At 37.4% G+C, this 24,579-nt stretch overlaps 1 protein-coding gene across 6 annotated transcripts in view; it reads left to right on the top strand.

Annotated features, from left to right (window-relative positions):
* Rab6a (RAB6A, member RAS oncogene family) overlaps positions 1–24,579 on the top strand; it is a 52,292-nt gene that overhangs the window by 16,261 nt on the left and 11,452 nt on the right. For 3 of the 6 annotated variants that reach the window (XR_005493259.2, XR_010058323.1, XM_039092745.2), the window contains exons 2-6: positions 4,972–5,030; positions 6,542–6,595; positions 7,989–8,094; positions 10,027–10,138; positions 12,929–13,022. Coding sequence is in view for 3 of the 6 variants with exons in the window: in XM_039092745.2 (XP_038948673.1) it covers positions 4,972–5,030; positions 6,542–6,595; positions 7,989–8,094; positions 10,027–10,138; positions 12,929–13,022 (425 nt within the window). In the remaining 3 variants the exon portion in view is untranslated. Of the gene's footprint in view, positions 1–4,971; positions 5,031–6,541; positions 6,596–7,816; positions 7,923–7,988; positions 8,095–10,026; positions 10,139–12,928; positions 13,023–18,475; positions 18,543–20,529; positions 22,526–24,579 lie in introns of those variants that run through there. The other 3 variants (NM_053366.2, NM_001414455.1, XR_010058322.1) reach the window with 3 other exon arrangements.

Here is a 24,579-nt window from a genome sequence, read left to right on the forward strand (position 1 = left end):
ATTTGGCTACCAGAGCACTTAGTTTAATTGGCAAGAAAGCCATTTCTACCTTGGTATATGTCTTGAGTACATAGGAGTATTATGAAAGAGTGAAGAGTCATTTCTACCTCAATATGTATACATGGAAGTGTTATGTTCTCCCTGGTTATGTTGATCTGCGTGACCAACCCCTGCCTGATGTGGCTCATGTCAGGCTGTTGTCTGCCAGCCAGAAGGCCCTTGAAGGAGAAGGCTGGCCTGGAGCAGCTTGTGCAGGGATGAGAAAGTCCAATTGTACTGCCTCCAGTTTAACAAGAGCTTTGTTTAGATAACAGGAACACCAATGGGTGGAAGACAGTTATGGGCATGGCCATGTTTTTCATGGGGTTCATGCTCTAATTCAGCTGTGGGAGCACTATGGGTTCAGCCCCATCCTTTTATAGCTTTGATGGAGACTGGGTGGCCATGAAGACACAACACAGCAGGTGCTTGATTTCTCTGCCAAGTAGGAATATAACAAGAACAAGTAGAAGAAGTGAGACCCCACTGCTTGCTTCCTTTCCCTCCCTCAGTCAGCATGCTGCGTCCAAGTCTGTTATAATAAATGACCGGTTTATGAGGAAAAAATATTTAAAATTAAAAAAATAAAAATCTGAGATGTAACTTATGATAGTTCTCTAGCATCGTTCTGTCTACTTAGGATTGCTTTGGCTGTGCAAGGTCTTTTGTATTTCCATGTGAATAGTTTATCTTTAATACTTCTGTTAAAGTATATCATTGAATGATGATTGAGATTGCATTGAGTTCTGTAGGTTCCATCTAGTAATTTACTTATTTTCACAGTGTTCTACTAATCTAGAAGTATAAAAGTCCATTGTCTAGTTTCTTTGGTTACTCTTTTCTATGTCATAAAGTTTTCATTGATGGTCCTTCACTTCCTTGGTTAGGTTTATTACTAGGTACTTAAAATTTGGGGTGGGGGGTAGAAAGCTGGTTAAAGCACTGGCTGCTCTTCCAGACAGCCTGGGTTTAACTCCCAGCATCTACCCACATGGTGGTTCACAACTATCTGTAGCTTCAGTCACAAGGGATTCAACACCCTTTTCTGGCCTCCCTGGGCAACAGTCATACAGACATAACATCAGGCAAAGCACCTGTGCATATAAAAATAAATAGAAAAGGTGAAAACAGTTTGTTCCTTTTATTTTTTTTAAATTTAATTAAGATATTTTCTCTGATTTCCTTCTCAGTAAATTTGTTATTGGTAACCTACAGTATGTGTGTTAATTACTATCTTATACTTTTACTGAAAGTGTCAGATCTAGTGATACTTGGTAGCATCCACAGCATTTTAAGTATAAAATTGGGTCATCTGTGAAAGGACTCTACCTTTCCTATTTTTATCTCTTTTATATAATCTTTCTCTACCTTGTTGCTCTAGCTAAGACTAGGGTGGATTTATTTTTTAATAAGATTTATGTTTATTGTTTTTAATGGGGCTGTGTGTGAGTGCAGATGCTCACAGAGACCAGAGGAGTTGTTTCTCCCTATAAACTTACAGGCATGTAAAACTTACAGGAGACTTAACAGACTTATGAGCCTGTTACTGGAAATTGAACTTGGGTCCTAGGAAGAGCAGTCAGTGCTCTTAACTGACGAGCCATCTCCCCAGCCTGGTGTCTATTTTTGCCAGTCTTACTGTAGCCAGGCTAGCCATGAACTCAGAGATCTGTCTGTCTCTGCCTGTGCCATAAGGCCAGGATAAGACTTTGAGTACTATGTTAAGTAGGCAGTGTGTGTATACCTCTCTGTCTCATTCCAGATTTTCAGAAGATTCAATATAATATTGGCTATAGGTTTGTCATATATGATCTTTATTGTTCTGTGGTATGCTTTATTCACTCCTAATTTCTTCAGAACTTCTATCATGAAAGCATGTTGAGCCTTGTCAGATGTTTTTCTAGAGCTAGGTAGATCAGTTGGTAAAGTGCTCAAACATGAGGATTTTAATTCAATTTCCAGCTGGTACATAAAAACTGGACAGGGAGTGTGAAGCAAACTATAGAGATAGCTCAGTGTTTAAGAACATTTGCTACAGCTAGTGGTGGGCAATGGTGGCATATTCCTTTAATCCTAGCACTCAGGAGACACAGGCAGGCAGATCTCTCTGAGTTCAATGCTAGCTTGGACAGAGTGAGTTCTGGGATAGCCATACACAGAAACCCTGTCTCAAGAAAACAAACAACATCAACAGAAGAACACTTACTGTTCTTGTAGAAGACCTGGTCAATTTCTAGCACTCACATGATGTTATCAACCATCTGTAACTCCAGTTCCAGAGATTCTAACACCTAGTTCTGACCTCTCTTGGTGCCAGGTGTGCAAACACTCATATACATAAAATGAAATTTAAAAATCTAAAATATTTTTTGTTTGTTTTGTTTTGTTTTGTTTGAAACAGGGTTTCTCTGTGTAGCCTTGGCTGTCCTGGAACTCACTATAATATAGACCTGGCTGCCTTTGTTTTCAGAGATCTGCCTGCCTCTGCCTCCCCATTGCTGGGATTCACAGCATGTGCCACCACTGCAGAGCTCTGTGAGTTAGAAGCCAGCCTAGTCTACATAGCAAGTTCCAGGACAGCCAAGACTGCATAGAGAGACCCTGTCTCAAAAAAAAAAAAAAAAAAAAAACCAAAAACAAAAACAAAAAAAACCCAAAAAACTCAAACAAACAAACAAACAAAAACATAGTAAGCCATTTTCTATAGTGCTAGACTGAGTCATCGTTTGTTTTCTTCTAAAATTAAAACAAATTGAAGCTGAGTAAGTGCTGTGTGAAACACCTGTGGTTCCAGCTACCTGAATGGGATAAGGACTTCAAGTCCAGCTTGGGCAAAGATGTATATTAACCTTATTTCCGAACATTTTGGGATTGTCTAGTTTTTTAGTTGTTTCTTATTAATTTTCTTTTTACTTGCTAAGCTATCTTTCTAGCTCATTTGTTAATTTTCATTGAGGACAAAAAAATGTGTGCGCGAGGGATGATAGGGAACAGGACAGGGTGTTAATTGTCCTAGAACTTACAGAAAACTATAGTGGCTTTAAATTTACAGTAATCCTCTTGCCTCTACTTCCTTCTGTAGAATGAGAATAAGAATAAAAGTTTCTTTAAAACATCTGGTATGTGCAACACTGTCATAATTGAGAATAAAATACTGTTATTGGGGAGTGAGGGTGAGACAGGATCTCTATATAGCCTTGGCTATACTAGTATACTAGAACTTACTGTATAGACCAGGGTAGCTTCAGACTCACAGAGATCCACCTGCTTCTGCCTCTTAAGAACTAGGAATGAAGGCACATACCACCATACTTGACAAAATACTCCTGTTTCATTTCAGGGAAATAGTTTAAGCTACAAGTGCTTTGTAAAACCTGAATTTTCTTACACTGTTCTTGAGATACTATGATAGAGGGAAAATATATCTCTGCCCGTTTTGAAGAAGGGTGTGAATCAGTGGGATAGAGATGTTTATTCAACTGCCTAGAGATTTTTATCTATTTCTGGACCCAATTGTGTTCCATTGATCTGCTTTTCTGTCTTTAAGCCAGTATTCTGTATCATACTGTCTGGACTCTGGCAGTTTATCATAGTCAGTTCTAAAGTTGTTCGCTGCTATCAGGATTGTTTAACTATTCTAAATTATTTGTATTTCTAAATAAATTTAAGAATTGATTTGATTAAGATTTCAAAAAGCTTTTATGACTGGGCTTGTGTCATGTGTGATTTAGGGAGTCGTTTTTAGCATTGGTTATTTGTTCATTTATCTATTTACTTACTTATTTCATGCCTGCATGTATGTCTGTGTACCAAGTGCATGCCTAGGGCTTGCAGAGTCCAAAAGAGGGAAACAGATTTCCTGAAACTTGATTCACCATGTAGGTGCTAGGAATCAAACCTCTTCTACAAGGGCAACCAGCTATATAATGTAGCCTTCCATTTATTTAGATTTTTGTTGTTGTTTTTTTTTTTCTCAAAGTATTCTGTTGTATTGAATATTGAGATCTTACACATACTGTTAAGGATTCCTTATTTTGCTGGCTGTGATGGTGCACACTTTTAATCCCAGCACTTAGAAGGCAGAGGCAAACAGATCTCTGTTCTAGGCCAGCTTGGACTACAGAGAGAGAAAGAGAGAGAGAGAGAGAGAGAGAGATCCAGAGATCAGAACATCCAGGGCTACACTGAGAAACCCTGTCTCAAAAAACAAAACTATTTATCTCCAGAGACTGAGATAAGAAAATGACCAGAAGGCCTATCCAGCTACAGAGTTTAAGGCCAGCCTGGGCTATTAGCAAAAATTAGAATTATAGGGCTAGAGAGATGGCTCAGCCATTAAGAACACTGACTGCTCTTTCAGAGGTCCTGAGTTTAATTCCCAGCAACCACAAGGTGGCTCACAACCATCTGTAATGGAAGCAGATGCTCTTTTCTGAAGTGTACTCATATAAATAAATAACAAACAAAAAACAAACAAACAAACAAAAATCAGTGTACTCATATTAAAAAAAAGTTAGTTCTTAAAGCCCTGATAACCCATCATAGCACTGCTTGTCTTTTGGTGCTTTATACTCCTATGGATTTGATTCACTAAACAAATTGAGCATGAAATGGTGTGAGTTTTGTTTTGTTTGTTTGTTCGTACCTCCCATTTTTCCCAAGTGATACCTGCTTTTGTTTTTGGTGAATTTGGAATATCAACATTATTGTTTTGTCCCATCCTATCTCTTCATTTTCCTTATCTTTTAGCTAAATTCTTTTTGCCTGTGCCTTTAGTAAAGAAATCATTAACTGTTAATGAGACAGTCCTGTCAGCAAACGTTGGATAAAACTATTGAATATATTTTCCACTTAACATAATTGCAGTTCTTTGAGCAGTGCCTGGGAACCTAATGTACTTAATTAAGCATATTTCTCTCTTTTTCATTTCAGTTGGAAAGACATCCTTGATCACCAGATTCATGTATGATAGTTTTGACAACACCTATCAGGTACGTTTTTGCCAATTTATTGTTTATCTTTTTTTTTAAAGTTTATCTTAATATTAGGAGGAATGTCTAAAGTATTTTTAAAAGCTCATTTATTTACATGCAGCCATAGATATAAAAGTGCTTTGTATAATGTGTAAATTATACAAAATATAAATGATCTTGCCCATAGTCATAACCTTATTAGTCAGTTTACTTCTTTCAAAGTCTATTGAAAAGTTATCTTTACTGTCATCATCTGAGAGAGAATTGGAAGTGATAGTAGATTTTTTTTATTTAAATAAAGAACTTATTCAAGTCTGAGATTTCTTTTTGAGAGTTTATTTCAGCTTATGTCAGGATTTAGGCCATCCATCATGATGGAAAACTTACAGTGGACTAACTAGTTCACATAACTTGTCAGTAGATTGTAAGACATGCCAAAACACAGGTACTTTTTTCCTTTTTCCTCTTCTAAAATGAGATCTGTTCATTTTATTTTATATGTGAGTGTTTTGCTTGCATGTATAATGTGCATGCTTTGTGCCATGGGCATCAGAATAGGGTATTAGATCTCTGGAACTGGACTTATAGATGGTAGACTACCACCAAGTGAAGACTGGGAATTGAACCTGCCTTCCCAAAAGAGAACTGCTCTTAAGTGCTGAGCTGTGACTTGAGTTCCCAAGTCCAGTTACTTTAAATTTATCTTCTTATTTAATTTTGAGTTCTTTAATGTCTACCTTTTTTTCTAGTTTTTGCCTTTTAAAAGTCTTTATTATTTAACTAGGCACACAGTATTTTACACTGTTTGTGTCACAGGAGATACCATTGAAAGGGAAAGAGAAAAATTTGTTTCTTTAATATATTACTTCCATATTAGAAGAATTATGTTCCCTTGGAAATCATATTTATTGGTCTCTGGCTGTCTGTGGTACCAGAACAAACCATTATGTAGTAAGTTTAGGCATGGTTATGTTTCCATCAACATAAAATTCATTTCATAAAATTGTTGTGGGGACAGATAAAAACCATTCTGACTGAGGAACATTAAGATACTCAGACTAGGGGCTGGGGATTTAGCTCAGTGGTAGAGTGCTTACCTAGGAAGCGCAAGGCCCTGGGTTCGGTCCCCAGCTCCGAAAAAAAAGAACCCAAAAAAAAAAAAAAAAAGATACTCAGACTAAGATTTGTATTCAGATATTTGAATATTCTGGTAAAAAATTACATCTAAAAATCCCCATTGTCTTGTTTATAAAAATAAGAAAAATCAGTATGAGAATGAGTTATCTTTCACTAATGAGGAGAGAATTGATCACATAAAGGGCCTGAAGGAATTAGTCTCCAACACAAAGCGAGTGCTTAGCACATGGAAACAGTTAACATTGGACATGTTCATTCTTGCTTGGCTAAAGTGTAGTTTTGTCTGTAATTATTATTCCTTTCACATTCATAAATCCTGTTTGTTATCCTAAACTGCTGGCTACACCATGGTCAAACTATTATTACTTGCTAACTTTTGTTTTGTTTTATAGGCAACAATTGGCATTGACTTCTTATCAAAAACAATGTACTTGGAGGATCGAACCGTGAGTAATGTTTTCAGTGTGCAGTTTTCTGCCACACTTCAGGCTAGAAAACTAGGATCATAGTCAGTAATTGTCACCATGAGAAGTGCTTGGCAAAATGACCAAAATCACATCTTGGAAAAAAATTACTATGGAGTTGTTTTTTGTCACTCTGATTTATTATTTCCACTTGACGTCCAAAGCAAGAAAGTCAGAACTAGTTTGTAAATTCCTGATGTCTTTAGGCTTATTTTACCATCTTGATTTAGAAAAAGAACAATAGGTAGATTTAGAAGAGAATTAAAGGAATTTTCATGAAGAAATTTTAGCTTTTAAACACTAGTCAAGTCATTCAGAAAGATGTTTTAGTATGTGAACTTAAAGACTTTCTTTGTCAGAATAGAATGTGTAGCAGAGTGATTAAATAGGGAAATTTCTGCCATTTTTAATTTTGAAAAAAATTTATATTTTAGTCCAGACTACTCCTTGAAGAGATATTATTATCACTTAAACAGTGAATAATTTTATGCACCCAAAGTAAAACATCTCTTAATATTTTCTCTTATTTCTGAAGCATGTGATTTTTATTTATTTATTTATTTTTGTGGATGCTTTCATATGTAATATATCTTTTCTTAAAACCTATGCTTGGAAACTGCTTTGTATGGCTAAGAAAACTTATTTTTAGGATTTTCTATAATGTGGATGTGGCAGAAAAAAGGAAGACATTTTTATGTAAGATTGCCAAAATTTATTCTCTTTTTTCTTTCCCCTCCCCCATTATTTACAATGTTCTGGGGACAAATGTGCAGGTGAAACAAAACACAGTAATCACAAAGCCATGTTCCCTTCCAAGAGACTGTCTCTGATAGCTTAAGGTTTTCATTAGCATTTATCTTCATTCTCTCTTTTATGCTCAATGTTTGAACACCAACCTTGATCATTTGGAAGACACTGGTATTCAGACTTACTGGGAGGGAAGGGGAAGGCCTTACTTACTATTTTATGAAATCGTTTGCAAATTACTTTCAGTGATTATACCTTCAGAACAAGAAAGTTTGTAGTACTGCTCCCTTTTCAGAAAAGAGGTTTTAATGTTTTCATTCCTCCACACTAAACCTCTACATGAGTTGTCTACCACTCATGTTAACCCCCTCCCCCCAAAAAAACCACTTCTTTTTTAAATATCATTTTTGGAGTTTTTGTTTTGTTTTTTTTTATTTACTTTTTCCCGTCCCACAGATCAGGCTGCAGCTGTGGGACACTGCGGGTCAGGAACGTTTCCGTAGCCTCATTCCCAGTTACATCCGTGACTCTGCTGCAGCCGTAGTAGTTTACGATATCACAAGTAGGTATACTGCAATGGGCTGACCTTTCTTACTTCTCTCGCTTGTTTGACTGATTTTGTTGTTAGGTGCGATTGCAATTATGGGACACAGCAGGTCAAGAGCGGTTCAGGAGCTTGATTCCTAGCTACATTCGTGACTCCACTGTGGCAGTTGTTGTTTATGATATCACAAGTGAGTGGGGGGATTATGCATTTCTAATCTTCTTTCAACCTTTAGCCTAGCTGCATGCATGTTTTGTCTTGTGCTTGTTTTCCTTACTGGCATGAAAAACATTTTATCACAGCAAACTGTATCACAGAATAGCAAAGTCAGAAATCCATGCCTCCATGTTTCAAGGATTTCATAGTATCCTCTTATCCATAAACTATCCCATAATTATAGTTAAAAAATATTATTCATTAGTTTATCTCAGATTTCAAAGATATTCTGTATTTAAACCTGTTGCCAAGTTTTCCCGATCCTTCACGACTTCTGTTGAGGCTTTAAAAGTTTCTGACAGGGGTTGGGGATTTGGCTCAGTGGTAGAGCGCTTGCCTAGCAAGCGCAAGGCCCTGGGTTCGGTCCCCAGCTCCGAAAAAAAAAGAAAAGAAAAAAAAAAAAAAAAAAGTTTCTGACAGCTAGCATTTTCTCTGCTTCCGTCTTCCAGTCTTTCTCTTATATAGAGAAAAACAGAGAAGCATAATGTATATTTTCTGTTAGCCATTTTTGCTTGAATATGTGCATTTTGTGAATGATTTTTCTTTATTGGTCACAAATTATACTTTCATTTTTCTCCAAAAAGAAAATTTAATGGGAAATGAAAGAATACTTTTCTTTTCTTCAAAACCTGAATGCCGTAAGTCTTTTAAGTGACTATAAATTCCCATGGAGCATTGGTGACTGCTCTCTGATTGAAATTATCTTTGTAATTGTTTTATTACACTTGTAAGGCAATATTTAACATTGTTCCATAAACTAGTACATAATTTATAGGAAAACCAAGATTATATAGCATCCTAGACTCCTGTAAAAATATCACATATAAGTGACTCATTTGAACTAGTCATAATATTAATAGACATTTTTGTATGCTCAGTCAGAAGTCTTACTAAACAGTAATTTACAGTGTCAAAATTAGATTACATGCTGAAATGTATTTTTCTTTTTTTTTTTTTACATTTTTGGATATGTGCTTTATGCAGTCTTCTCTTGCAGCTTTATTTTAGGTTGCTACTTGTTTTAAAAAGAAATTAATGTTCGTTATAATGCATTTACCAGTTTTGCTGCTTTAAAGTGTTTGTGTTTACTTTAACCAAAGCAAGTGAAGCTTATCATGTTTTCCTTTTAAAATTCCACAAATGTGGTTAAAATACTACCAAATTTGTTAACTTTAGCGCAAAAAAAAAAAAATTAAAGTATTCTAGCTAGAATCCAATACTTACAAAGGATGAAATCAGTTAGAACTAAGCCTGGCACATCAAACTAATTGAGTTAAAGTCACTTCTTGTAGATTCTAATACAAAGCCAGAGCCAGGCCTGGTGGCACATACCTTTAACTCCAGAAAGAGGCAGTAGAGGCAGAAGAAAGGACTAAGATAAGGTTAAAGTGACCACAAACTGAGTAAGCAATGCAAGCACAGTGGTGTTGGAAGCTCTAGAAAGGCTTTATGGATTTTCTGAATGTGTTGGGATTTCCTGGCTGACATACTTTTGAAATGCTTTCTTTGTCATGTTTGGTATGTATTAGTATAAATGATCAAAAAAAAGCATTGTGGCAATATAACACCATATTATCTGCTGTAACTTCTTAAATATCAGAAATCTTTTTATTTTTATAATTATGTCGTGCTTTACAATAGTTTGGTCATGGTTAAAAAAAAAAAAAAAAAAAAAAAAAACTACTTTTCTCCATAATGAACTTTGAGGATTTTATTTTCCTCAGACTGGTTTAAATCACTGACAGTTGCAATAAGATAAAATGGAGTTATGTTGTAGGCACATTAAAAATGGGGTCTTAATGTGCTATCCCCCTTCCCTCTTTCAGGGTATTTGTGGGATGTGTCCTTCACTGGGGGAGGCATTTTCAGTAACACTAATTAATCCTTTGTCCACTCTCAATGCCAGATGTTAACTCATTCCAGCAGACTACAAAATGGATTGATGATGTCAGAACAGAAAGAGGAAGTGATGTCATCATCATGCTAGTAGGAAATAAAACAGATCTTGCTGATAAGAGGTATGAAATAACTCTGAATGCCTAGCTTCTTTGTTAAACAACATGTTTGTTTACAAAAAATGCTTTGAAAAGGAGAGGTTTCCTTTTTTTAGGGAGGTATCTGAAATATAAGTATAGAAATTAAGCTTCGGGCTGGAGAGATGGCTCAGTGGTTAAGAGCACAGGCTGCTCTTCCAGAGGTCCTGAGTTCAAATCCCAGCAACCACATGGTGGCTCACAACCATCTGTAATGGGATCTGATGCCCGCTTCTGGTGTGTCTGAAGACAGCTACAGTGTACTTACATATAATAAATAAATTTAATTTAAAAAAAAAAAGAAATTAAGCTTCTTTTATGTAAGCCCATGAACAACTCCTTTAAGGTTTATAATAAGTGGAACAGACTACCCCAAATAACTACATTTAGAAAATATTTTTAATGATTAGACACACATGTTTGTAGTCCTCTAATAAACAGTCACATAATTTCATTATAATTCAGCAATGTGATCTGTGTGTGTTCAGGTGGTTTTTAATTGTGTGGTTGTTCCAGATTTAGCTAAGTATGAATAGATTAATTGTCATACCTTAATCAAATAAGCAAAGCTCATTCAAGTCAGAAGATGCAGAGTGTATTAACATTCATTGTGGATTCCATGTGAATGCCTTTCAGCATTCGTAAGTGGTGTTTGCATATGCTTTCTGGTTCAGTCTTGACCACACTGTTTAATTAGTAAGTAAAGCTTTTACCATTTATTACTTATTCATTCATGATTTGGATATTGAAATTCAGGTGATGAACTCATGCTATTAGCTAGAATGGTGGTGATATGATAGTCTATTTGTAAAGAATTGTGGAGATATTAAGCCTACTTCTGCCCAATGGCAGAAATAAAATTGACTGGGTAGTATAATTGAAAAGTAATCTTTCTCGTTTTGAGACAAGTAAGAGGTTGGGATGTGGCTCAATGGTAGAAATCTTAAGATTTGTTTGTTTGGTGTGTCTGTGTCAGGGCTTGCCTAGAACTCATACAAACCAGGCTGGCCTTGAACTCAAGATCATACTGCCTCTTACCCGAGATTTGGGGTTAGAGGGATTAGCCACTACATGCAGCTCAGTCACTAACATTTTAAAAGTAAAAAGGACAGACTGGTGATGGCTTGGGAGGTAAGGCACTTTGCATGAAACTGAAGGGGCTGGATTTGATCCCTGGGATCCATGAGATGAAAACTTGTACATGTGTGTACATGTGTGCCCATACATACATGAACAAATAAGTGTTTTGTTTTGTTTTTTTTTTTTTAAATCAAAAGATTGGGGCTGAGGGTTACTAACATGCACAAGGCCCTGCCTAGCATTGCTTAAAACCTGGAATAATGATATATGTTTGTGGTCCCAGCGTTGGAGAAGTGAAGGCAGGAAAATGAGAAATTTTAAATCATCTTGGGCTAGCAAGTTCTAAGCCAGCCAGGGATTTGTGAGGTTGTACCTCAAAACAAAAACATCCAATGGGTTCAGTCAAGTACAAACACATTAATAAAATAAATCTTACTTTTATGGGGCTTGGGAGATGGTTCAGTGAAGAAGAGGAGTTGCTGAGGACCTGAGTTCGGATTGTTAATGTATAAAAGGCTTAGTATGGCCCTTGTTTGTAACTCCAGTGTTACAAGACAAGACAAGAGGGTTGCTGGGACTGCCAGACTACTAGGCAGAGAACTGTATATAGATAGAGAAGCATACCTTGTTCTTTTCAGTTCTTGGTATACATTCACCCTGGCACAGTCACCAGCAACCACACACACACACACACACACACACACACACACACACACACACACACACACACACGGCCGGGGTGGGGGGGGATTATTAAGATGGGGGTTGACAATGTAGCTAAGTTCTTCGAGGGCTTACTGGGTTTTATCAAAGGCACTGCATAAAAAACTTTGCACAGTAACGTGTTTCTATAATTCCAGTACTTTGGAAAGTTGAGACAAGGAGATCAGAAGTTCAAAGTCATCCTGGGCTACATGAGACCCTGTCTTCCCTTCCTCCCTCCCTCCCTCCCTCCCTCCCTCCCTCCCTCCCTCTTTCCCTTCCTTCCTCCCTTCCTTCCTTCCTTCCTTCCTTCCTTCCTTCCTTCCTTCTATCCATCCATCTCTCTCTCTCTCTCTTTATTGGCCTTTTTCAAGACAGTTTCTTTGTGTAGCTCTGGCTGTCCTGAAGCTCTCTAGAACAAGCTGACTTCAAACTCAGTGATCCTCCTGCCTCCGCCTCCTGAATGCTGGTTTTAAAGGCATGTTGCTGCCTAAAATTCTTTTTACACACACATACACACGTAATTTGATTAGGGAGCTGGAGGTTCAGTGGTTAAGAGTTCTGACTGCTCTTCCAGAGGACCTGGGTTTAGCATCCACATGGCTCATGACTGTCTGTAACTCTAGTGACAAGTTTTCCAAAGCCCTCTTCTGAAAATCTCTGTGTATACTAGGCATCCATGCAGGCAGAACACTATACACATGAAATAAATGAAAGTTGTTTTTTTTTAAAGTCAGTAAGCTGTATATGCTCATTAGTAGAGCCCCTGCCTAGCATGTGTAAGACCCTAAGTTCAGTTCCTAGTACTAGGGGAGAGAAATAAATACAATATACGCATAGACACAGACATGTACAGTTCTTGAGTGCTACACACAGTTATGTTTTCAAACTAATGGCAGTTTCTATAGCCAGCACCAATAGAACTTTGTTCATAGTTTTATTATTTTATTTTTCAAAAATAAGAATTTGTCTTTTCAATTTTTTTTTCTATAGGCAAGTGTCAATTGAGGAGGGAGAGAGGAAAGCCAAAGAGCTGAATGTTATGTTTATTGAAACCAGTGCAAAAGCAGGATACAATGTAAAGCAGGTAAGTGTTCTTTGAGTATGAATGTTCTTAACTAATGAAAATGTGAAATAATTGTGAATAAGCTCTTTTTTTAGTGTAAAGGCTTCTTTCAGTTAGCAACAGCAACTAAAATTCATGACCTAAAAATGTATTTTCAGAGAGTAAGAAAAAATACCTGTGGCATAGTTTTTGTAAAAAGAAAATACTTACCAAACTGTTGAGATTACACAGAGGATAACAAATTCATTATGATTGCAATATTTCTGAATATAAACTTTGAACTTCTATATTCTCATTACATCCCTGTCTCATTGTCTTAAAAGGTAGGTTTTCTTCATTTCATTATTTGGTAGTCAAGATTAATACAGGAAAATAATAATACTTGCTTTCTATAAAGTATATTTTGGCAGGCATGGTAGTACACACCTTTAAACCCAGCACATGGAAAGCACAAAGCAAGTTTCAGGACAATCAGGGTACACAAAGAAACCTGTCTCAGAAAAGGGAGGGAGGGGGAAGGAGGGAAGGGAAATGCATTCTATTTAAACTTTACAAAAGGAGAGGGATTTTTCCTTTGCTTTTATCTGGTGGGTGGGGATGCTGTGAGAGGGCAGGCAATAAGACCACCTCATATTATCAAGCTGTTTTTCTATAAGATGGTTCTGCCAAAATCTTACTTGCCAAAGTTGAGGAATGGTTGAATTTATTAGAATTGCAGACCTTTTTTGTTTTGTTTTGTTTTTTATATTCGTTTTTCAAGATAGAGTGTACTAATGAGGTTTGTTTCAACTTGACATGAAATAGAGTGATTCTGGAAACAGGAACCTCAATTGAGAAAATGTCCCATTAGATTGGCTTGTAGGCAAGCCTATGATACATTTTCTTGATTGAGGCGAGAAGGTCCAAGTCACTGTGCATAGTGTCAACCCTGGGCTTGTGGGATCTGGATGCTATAGGAAAATAGACAAGCCGAGCAAACTATGAGGAGTAATCTAGTAAACAGTCCCACCCCTCCGTGACCTCTGCATCAGCTCCTGCCTTCAGGTCTCTGCTCTAAGTAGTTTATGGTCATGGTGTTTATCACAGCAATGTAAGGCATAGGATATCACTCTCTAGGGTCCCTAGGTGCTGAAATTACAGGCTTAGGTCACCACAATACATTAAAAAGTTTTTATGTGGGGTTGGGGATTTAGCTCAGAGGTAGAGCACTTGCCTAGCAAGCGCAAGGCCCTGGGTTTGGTCCCCAGCTCCGAAAAAAAGAAAAAAAAAGTTTTTATGTGTATGAATGTTGTGCCTGGTGCCCAAAAAGGCCAGAAGAATGTCCAGTCCCTAGAATTGGAGTTACTGGTAGTTGTGAACCACAGTACAGGTGCTAGGAACCAAGCCTGAGTCCTCTGCAAGAGTAATGAGTACGTTCAGCTGTTGAGCATCTCTAGCCTGATATCACATCTTTCTTTACACATCCTTTCTATTTGGTACACTTTTCAAAATAACACTCATTTATTGGATGAATAGGCCTACCACTTTTGAGTTTCCTGTATCCTAGGCTGACTTCAACATCATTATATAGCAGGCAGTATCCTTGAACTCCTAATCTACAGCCTTGACTTCCCAAGCGTTGAAATTATGAAGTGCACCATTATACCTAGACATTTAAATATATACTTTTTGTTGTCGCCCAACATCATGTTCTATTTTCAGTTTTTTAATTTTTTTATTTACTTGATTTTTGGAGATAAGGTTTCTCTGTGTGTCCCTGTCTGCCTTAGAACACTCACTTTCTAGACCAGATTGGCTTCAAACTCAAGAGATCCATCTGCTTCTGCCTCCCAAGTGCAGGGATTAAGGACACTTGGCCTCTGTTTTTTTGTTTTGTGTTTTAGTTTTGTTTTTGTTTTTAATGTGTTTTATATATTTTATATGTAAGTGTTCTGTCTGCATGTATGACTGCATGCCAGAAGAGTTCATCAGATTTCATTTTAGAGTTATTTTGTCCAGGATGATAGATAAGGATCTAGTTTTACCTACTTAAAGATAGGCAGTTTTCAGTACCATTTGTTGATGGTGATGTCTTTTCTCTAATGTATGTTTTTAGCATGTGCTAAAAATAAGGTAACTATAATTGTGTTACCTTCCATCTTGAATCTTCTATTCCATTGTTTGTTTTTATAGCGGTGTTGGGCTGTTTTTTCGTTGCTCGGGTTGTCTGTAAATAGAGACACATTAACTTTTCCTATCGTATCTCTTTTATTTGTTTCTCTCGTCCTGTTGCTGTAGCTAAGACTCCAGTACTATATTGCGTAAGAGTGGAAATAATGATTGTCTTTGTTTTTTACCTGAATTTTAGTAGAAATGCTTTGAACTTTTCTCCTTTAATATAATGCTGGACAAAAATTTGTATATGTACTCTAGACATATGCTAGAATGTTCTGTCTATTCCAAGGGATGTTGGATTTATGTGTTCTTGGAATTTGGTTAACCAGTATTTTATGTCCATATTCATGAAGAAGCAAAAGTTACGTGTGTGCATGTTTGCATATTTGATTTTTTTTAAAAAGATGTTTTTATTTATTTATATAAGTACACTGTTGCTGTCTTCAGATACACCAGAAGAGGGCACCAGATCCCATTACAGATGGTTGTGAGCCACCATGTGGTTGCTGGGATTTGAACTCAGGACCTCTGGAAGTGCAGACAGTGGTCTTAACCACTGAGCCATCTCTCCAACCCATATTTGATTTTTATAAAAAGAATTTGGTAATGTCTTTTTTATTGAACGGTTTCAGAAGCATTAGTGTTAGTTCTTTTGCATGTCTGGTAAAATTTACCAGTGAATCCTTCTGCGACTAGACTCAAGTTGGGAGATTTTTCTTCTTCTGATTTGAATGTAATAACATCATTTCTTCCTCTCTCCTACCTCTTCCACTTTCCACCCTGGCCCCCAAATTCACAGCCTCCTATGACTTAACCATTGTAATTTGTGCATGCGTGCACGTGTGTGTGTGTGTGTGTGTGTGTGTGTGTGTGTGTGTGTGTGTGTGTGTGTGTGTGTGTGTTGCCTGTTACATGTGTTGCCTGTGTTGGGTGTGGCACACACTCACATACATTACTATCTTAGTTACTGTTCTGTTGCTATAAAGAGACACCATGACCAGTGCAACTTACAAAAGAAAGCATATGCTGGGCAGTGGTAGTGCACAATTTTAATTCCCACACTTGGGGGGTGTGGCCAGAGGCAGGCAGATCTCTGAGGCCAATCTAGTTTACATAGTTCTAAGACAGCCAGAGCTACAAAGAGAAACCCTATTTTGAAAAACAGGGGGTGACACTTGATTAGAGGCTTGCTTATAGTTTCAAAGGTTAAGTCCATGACATTCATGTCATGGAGCATCGTGCCAGAGAAGTAGCTAAGAGTTTACTTATGTCTGGTCCTCAAGTTGGATGGGGAGAGGTAGAGCTACCTGGGAATGTCTGGGCTTTTGAAACCTCAAAGCCCACCTCTAGTGACACACTTCCTCTAACAAGACCACAACCCTTATTCCTCTTCAGTTTCTAAGCACTCAAATATATCATTCAAACCACCACACGTACAAACAACTAAATATATAAGTACAATTTAAGGAGTCCATTGAATGTTGCTTGCACATATGACTCTAGGGCTGACTATGGAGTATTGAAAAACCTATTGGGGGCTACTCTCTGGGGAAGACTAGTTATCCCTCTCAGAAATTATTAATTGCTTATAGCTCTTCTAGGAGCGGGGCCTGTGGTGTCAACTCTTGTGGGGGTTGCTTGGGCCTTGTTTAGGTAGCCTAGTTAGGAGACTCCATGACTGCTTCAATCTCATTACTTGATATGGATCTATTTAAATTGTTTATTTCATTTTGGTAAATTGATAGATTGTATGCCTCTAGAAATTTACTCATTTCTTTTAGATCTTTTTTGTAGTGGAATATATGATTTTTTAAGAGAAAACATAATAATTTTTTGAGTTTCATTGGCATTTGTTGTAATACTCCCTTCCCTAATTTTATTAATGTGGATCTTCGTCCTGTGGGTCAATTTGGCTGAAGGTTGGTCTATCTTTTCAAAAAGCCAACTCTGTTTTGATGATTCTTTATTTTGCTTGTTGTTGGTCTTGTTTCATTAATTTCTGCCCTGATCTTAGTGAGTGATTTATTTCCTTCTACTGATGTAGAATTTGGTTTATTAGTCTTCTTTAAGGCACATCATTAAATTGTTTACTTGATATCTCTCTGGTTTTTTAATATAGGCACTTAGAGGTATAAACTTCCTTCTTACAGCTACTTTCATTGTATCTCAGGGTTTGATATGTTGTGTTTTCATTTGATTCCAGGAATGTTTTTTATTTATTGCTTGATTTCTTCAAGGACCCATTCATTGTTCAGTTGTATTGTTTCATTTCCATGAGTTTGTGTGTGGCCATTGTTTCTATTGTGGTTTCCTTCAAGCCCAAATATTCTATCCTGTCTTTGATGAAACTTTCCACAGAGCTCTTAATTTGACTTTTACTACATTTTTCTAGCATTTCACATTGATTTTCCTTCAGTTTTTTTGTTGAATCCTTCTTTTATATCAGGTATCACCTTACCTATTCTGTTCAGCTATTTGCATCTTGAACATATCTTATATTGAGTTCTCTGGGCTTTTTTCTATTTCACTATATGCCATTACCATAGGGTTAATAATTTTTAGAGTAGTTTATATTTTTTGGGTTCTTGTGGTTTTACTGCATTAGGGATTGTATATATGGTGTTATTTTGTTGATTGGGTTTGTTTTCCAAATTCTTTCATTTGAAGTACTTGCAGTATTCACATGGGTCTTGGATGTGCTGGAATTGAGAGTAGTCCATGAGGTCATGATGCCTGGTGTAAGCTCTCTGTTGTTCCCTGAGTAGGATATTGCTTGAGAGAGCGACTACAGCTGTTTGATTACACCACTGTGCAGAACTATCCACACTATCCAATTCATAGTCATTGACTTCAGTAACTATTGAGGATAAACAGCCACAGATAGTATGGTGTAGACCTTGATTTTAGTAAGATGAGGGGTGGGAATGGTGGAGGACAGGTAAGGATAAGGCCTACATGTTAGATCAGTTTGTGGTTGAAGGGTAGGTAAATTGTTTGGGAGCAGAACAGTTCTCATGCATCCTTGCATCTATGGTATGTGTGAAAAGCAACATTTCCCTTGCCGTCTTCCTGTTTTACTATATGTAGTTTCAGATATATTAAACATTTTATGTTTTGGTGTGCTAATGTTGGATGTATACATTATTATAGTTCTACTTTTAGATTGACTTCTTATCACTGTATAGCAGCTATAAGAGGACAGTAACAAATCCTTACTATCAGTTGTCTTAAGGTCTCAGTTTGCTTTCTGATTCTGTCATCTGAGGAATAGCCTCTTTGCCATCCTATGGTCATCAGCCTAATGCCTTCTCTTCTCACAGCTTTTCCGGCGTGTCGCTGCAGCTTTACCTGGAATGGAAAGCACACAGGACAGAAGCAGAGAAGACAGTATCCTTTCTGCTTTTTAAGAAAATTTTATTGTCTAGCCAAGCATGGTGACACATGTTTTTAACTTAGCACTGGGAAAGCAGAAGCGGGCAGATCTCTAAATTTGAGGTGAGGTTGGTCTGCACAGTGAATTCTAGGACAGCCAGGTCTATGTAGAAAGACCTCTCAAAAAAATAAAAACAAAAACAAAAAATCCTGACAAACATTTACAGTTATTACTATTCTTTGGAGACATACTTGAGTGGCTTATTAGTTACTTGTGGGACAGAACACCTGACAAAAGCAGCCGAGAGCGGCAAGGTTTTAACTCACTCAAGATCATGAGGCAGCTAGTCACATTGCTTCTGCAGTCAGGAAGCAAAGGTGAATGCTGGTGTTTGGCTGTTTTTCTTCTTACTTAGTCCAGGACCCCAGCCCATGAAATGATGTCACCCATATCCAGTGTGGATCTTCCCACCACGGGTATCTCTGGAAATGCTCTCAAGCACTCAGAAGTTTATTTCCTGGATATTATGAATTTAGTCAAGTTGCCAACCAAGATTAACTATCATAGTTGGCTATTACCTTGAATGTACAAACTGGCATCTTGGGTGCACATAAACTCAGGATTTCTGTACATATCATGCCTGGTTATCTAGATGGACCTGGCTTCTTCTTATAGTTCAGATGTTTTTGCTCGCTCCCCTGCCCCTTTTTTCTGTGAGGATGTGGCAGGGTAGGGTTTGTTTGTCTAGTTTGTCTTTTGTCTTGAAACAGTCTTGATTTCAGGCTGGCCCCAAACATCTTCACCGTCTGAGTACAAAGATTACATGTACCAGAAAAATATATTCTTCATGTAGTATTGTGGGTTTTACCCAGGGTGACTTGCCTGCAAAGCAAAACACATTGCCAACTAGGCTCAGCTTTAAGTCTCCTGCACTTTTTCCTGTACCCGCATGCCCACAAAAGCCAGAAGATGTCATTAGATCCCCTGGAGCTGGAGTTTCAGATAGTTGTGAGCCATCTAGTGTGACTACTTGGAACTGAACTCAGATCCTCTGAAGAGCACCAAGCACCCTTAGCTGCTAAAACATTACCTAGCTTCCTCACTTGATGCTTAATAGGCAAAAAAACTTAAAATTCCCTGTTTCCTGAAGTTGCACTTTGTATCCCGGATTTTTGCAGACTTAGCACAAGATATAATTCAGAATGGAATTGTATCATAGCTTCTTATTTTAGAAACAAGATATAATGAAACTCATCTAATGATTTCTAAGAATTTTAATTGGATGTTTTCATTATATTTACCTTCTGTTTTCTCTTACAAAGTCATATTTATTAAGCTGAAGACTTCATGACACTGTCTATGTAATGATTCTTAGTTCTAAGTATTTATTACTTTTAATAACATAAGTTTACTGAATTGGAGGAGCATTTTAAATTAAAATTTTCTTCTTATTTGAGTTATTTTGTAGGGCATGGTCAAACACTATAATTCTTTAAGAAATGTCACCTTCGGGTTGGGGATTTAGCTCAGTGGTAGAGCTAAGGCTCTGGGTTCGGTCCCCAGCTCTGAAAAAAAAGAAAAAAAAAAGTCACCTTCATATAGTTTTGTTCATATAGAATAATTTTCTTAGAATACATTCCCATGAATAGGGCTCATATTTCATTGAATTTTGCTGTATTATAAGAGATACACCTAGTGACATATGTATCTTTATCACAGCACTCCAGAGTCAGAGGCAGGCGGATCTCTGAGTTTGAGGCCAGCCTGGTCTACAGAGTGAGTTCAGGACAGCCAAGGCTGTTACACAGAAACACCCTGTCTTGGAAAACAGAGAGAGACAGACAGACAGATAGACAGACACACACACACACACACAATGAATGAGAATATGACTGAATAGGTTCTGAAATCAAGTAGAAGTATAAGAGGTTTGTCAGAGATGTCAGAATTCAACAGTTAGAATTGTACTTTTTGTGTACAGCTCCTTAACTTTTGTTTCAGTGATTGACATAAAACTGGAAAAGCCTCAGGAGCAGCCAGTCAATGAAGGTGGCTGTTCCTGCTAATGCCCCTGGCATCCTACAACCCTTTAACAGAAGCTCACTGCTTTGGCCCCATACTTTCATTGACTGCAGTGTGAATATTGGCTTGAACCTTTTCCCTTCAGTAATAACGTATTGCAATTCATCATTGCTGCCTGTTTCGTGGAGATGCTCTATTAGCTTCACAAGCACAAAAAAGTCAGTGTCTTCATTATTTATATTTTTTAAAAGCCAAACAATTCCAGCATACTCGTGATAACTTTGAGGATTAGATACATTTTCTTAACATTTTTTCCCTTTTTAATGTTATGATAATGTACTTTAAAATGATGAAAATCTCAGCAGTATGTGTGTGGCTTGTAAAGAGCAGTGTGTTCACAGCAGCATTTGCCTACCTTCTTGCTGTCTCCCAGCTTTTCTTGCCTCTTCCTTCTCCCCTTTCCTGTCCTTACCTTCCCCAAACAAACAAGAGATGGCAAACAGCAGTATAACCAAGCCCTTTGGAATTATCTGTAGTTTTACAGATACCTTTTAGCTCCTGGCCATGAGCCATAATGTCCAAAATTACTCTTGAGCACTGATATAAGTCACTTAGACCTTCTTTGAGGTCAGAACTCAGCTGTTGCTATCATGATGGGCAGTGCCTGAGTAAGGAAAGGGTTCTGGTATGTCTTCAAAATGAATCTTAACGAGTTTACTGAGTGGTTACAGGTAAAGGAACATAAACTATTATTTCTGATCAGAACAGGTACCCCTTTTACATGAGCTTTACTAGACTCTGGGAGAGAAAAGTGGCCAAGGACTTCTCAACTGTTTTTTAATACTTGTTTAGTCATGGTGAAATTGATAAAAGTTCTAGCAGTTCTCCCCAAATTTTTTAATTGTCAAAATACTGTCTTTTTTTAGGAAAAAAAAATCAGCACCTTTTAAAGCAATAGATTTCACTTGGGTTTCTTTTCCAAAAAATGCTACATAGACAAGGCATTGTAAAAATCAGTTTCCTTTAAGAACCAGCAGAATAAAAATTTGACGTGAAGAAAACTTCTGTGTCTAGTAGAAATAATATCTAAAGTTTACCAACTATAGTACCCTCACAGAATAGCAAATACCCTTCTGCTCTGGACGTTGGTTCAGATTTGAATTTGGAAGTAATTTCCTTGGAAGTCCCTGTGGCAGGTCAGAGAAATGGAAATAAAAGTTACTATAATTCAGATTTATGCCTTATTTTTTAGCATTTTTTAAATGTTGGGTCTTTCAAGCTGTTTTTTGCTTTTTATTAGATCTATATAAATAAGTTAACTAGCAATTTAGTTTTGTATTTAAGCTACAATTAATCTTTTTCCTTTGGTGATATTTATTTCTTTGCTTTTTTTTAACTTCAAATTTTTAGGTGTTTTGTTGAATGTTTAGAGCTTCATCACCATGGCAATATGTATTTCCCTTGAAACATTGCAAACAAATATGCTATGAGTGCACCCTTTTAATCTTCACTAGTTATTGTGAGATTGCTGTGTAAGTTAATAAACACATTTGTAAATACATTATTTGCAGGGAAAAAATTCTGAGTTCTAACTCAGAAGAAGCCTGCGGGGGTTTATGTTGTAAGCATTACTTAACACAGTATAAAGATGAAAAGGTAACAAAAATAACTTCATACTTCCTCACCTCCTCATTGCAACAAAATTCCTAACTGGAAAGCCCGACTCCCCTCCCTGTCCTCCTCCACTTCTACGTACTGTCACCTTGTAACACTTGGAGAGCACTTGGATTATGGATCTGAATAGAGAAATACTTTCAGATAATCATTAGCCCACATACCCTGTAACTTATACTCAAACATGGGATAGAGTTGTAAAGTGCTTTTATAATACATATTATTGTTAAAAGCAAGGATTGACTCTTTTGTTTTATTTTGACATGGCATGTCCTGAAATAAATATCAATTCAATATGGCACATGGTTCACATTCTTTATTTGAAGGAATTGTGATTTCTGGAAAAGGGGGAGTGTTTGTCTTCCTGCTGTTGCATTTGATCCTTTTTATTTGTCTGGAAGTAACCAGCTTGCTGCTTTCTGTGCTGCTCTTTTTATTTGGCTTGGGATTCTTAAACTGAAGCAGTAAAACATGTTCATGGTCTAGATTTTTTTTTTTAACACAATTTTGCTGCCAAGTATATATAAATAAAACACAAAAGAAAACAGGTATTGTTTGGTTTCCCATTCCTGCCGATGCTGCTTACTTATTATGCTTATGCTTCTCTCCTAGTGTGATAAAATGCACTTGAAATAAATTATATGAATAAATGACTGACAAGAACAAATGTGAACAAAAAAGAGGAAGTCAGAATTCTTTTCAAGGGTTGAGGGTGTGGAAGAGGGGCTGCAACTCAGACACAGCCCTTCCCAGGGGTCATGCACCAGGTACGATATTTGGTCAGTGACGGACCATATATCAAATGAGGTTTTGCATAATTGCAATTGCGCTAAAAGTTAATGGTGATAACACAAAATCTCTCTCATCTGTGTATTCATTCACAAAAGCAGATCTCATACAATTAAGTACAACACATGATGGTTATTAGACATTAGAGCCTCGGTCTGTGTTGTCATAGTTTATGCTATCTATACTCTGATGTTGTCTTGGTGAAGAGAATTAGTTTGGCTTTTACAAAGCAAAACTTGTGTCTTTAGGAAGGGAGGGACATGTGACTTGCAAACAGGGCCTCTAAACATCTCTAGCCATTGCCAGTTTTTAACTTAAGCTTTAGCCATTGTGTGGTACACACCTTTAATCCCAGCACTAGGGGTTAGAGAGGCAGTGGGAGCAGAGGCAGGTCGATTCCTGAATTCAAGAACAGTGATGCTATACAGAGAAATCCTGTCTCAAAAGTAAATAAACAAATAAATAGGTTTAAGCTTTATTGGAATTCAGGCATACTTTTAAACCATTCAGATATGATTGAACAGTTACAACAGTTCTTATGGCCCCAAAGTCTGACCATTTCGGAGCAAAGGAAATCCCTGCCTTTGTTCAGCCACATCTGACTCTTTTCTCCTGCCTTATTAACTATAAAAGCCACAAGCCATAGATCAGTAAGTGCAGCTATCTTCAGAGGTAGCATTAGGACACTACAGCTGTCGAGAGAAGAGGAGTTGGTGAAAACAAAGGTAAGGTACTGTAAAGAGATGCTTGGAGGATTGGCCTCGTTGTTCCTAGGACCTTTGCTCAACTTAATATCATATGGTTATACTCGGTCATATGCTTGAGATAGATGACAGCTTTGTCAGTGTGGGAGCATTGTCTCATTCTGAATTCTTCTTGGATCTAGCTTCCAGTCCTGGCTGCCCTGTTTTTCCTTTGGCTTAGACCAGTTTTAGCCGGGGTTTCTGCCATTGGACAACCTCCAGAAACCTAACGCAGGTTCTGTTTGTTCCTAGCCATGAGGTTTCTATAAGAACAATTCGTTCAAGTTTAGGTGGGGGGAGCTACAGTGGAAGCAGTCCACTTGGGAGCTAAAGAGATGTTTCAGTCAGTAGAGTCCTCATCACAGGAACGTTTAATCTCAGCCATTGGAGGCAGAGACAGGAGGAGTCCTGAGGCTCACTGACCAGTTAGTTTAGCCAAACTGGTGAGCTCCAGGTTCAGTGAGTGACATCAAAAATAAGGTAAAGCTTGATGAAGGCACTAAGGCTGTTAAGCTCTGGCTTTCTACATTCATGCACTCACTCATGCACACACAAATATTCTAACATTGGGGCTCTCTTGGCATGCAGTGCCAGCTCTGGATTATCCATCAGCTTAGTTTATAGAACAGAGATCCTGATAGAGCCTCTTTTTGACTCTTCAGAGATAACCAACTTCATCTGCCATGTTATGGGTAGGGAAAGCAAGATAGATAATGAATTGTCCCAAATTGGTCAGCTCACATGATGTCACCAATTCCACCTAAACTCATAATGCACTCTACCAGTAGATGCTGGGTTACAGAATTTTCAGGAGGAAACAGAT

This window comes from Rattus norvegicus, chromosome 1 (genome assembly GCF_036323735.1).
Source record: "Rattus norvegicus strain BN/NHsdMcwi chromosome 1, GRCr8, whole genome shotgun sequence".
In the NCBI taxonomy this organism is placed as follows: Eukaryota; Metazoa; Chordata; class Mammalia; order Rodentia; family Muridae; genus Rattus; species Rattus norvegicus.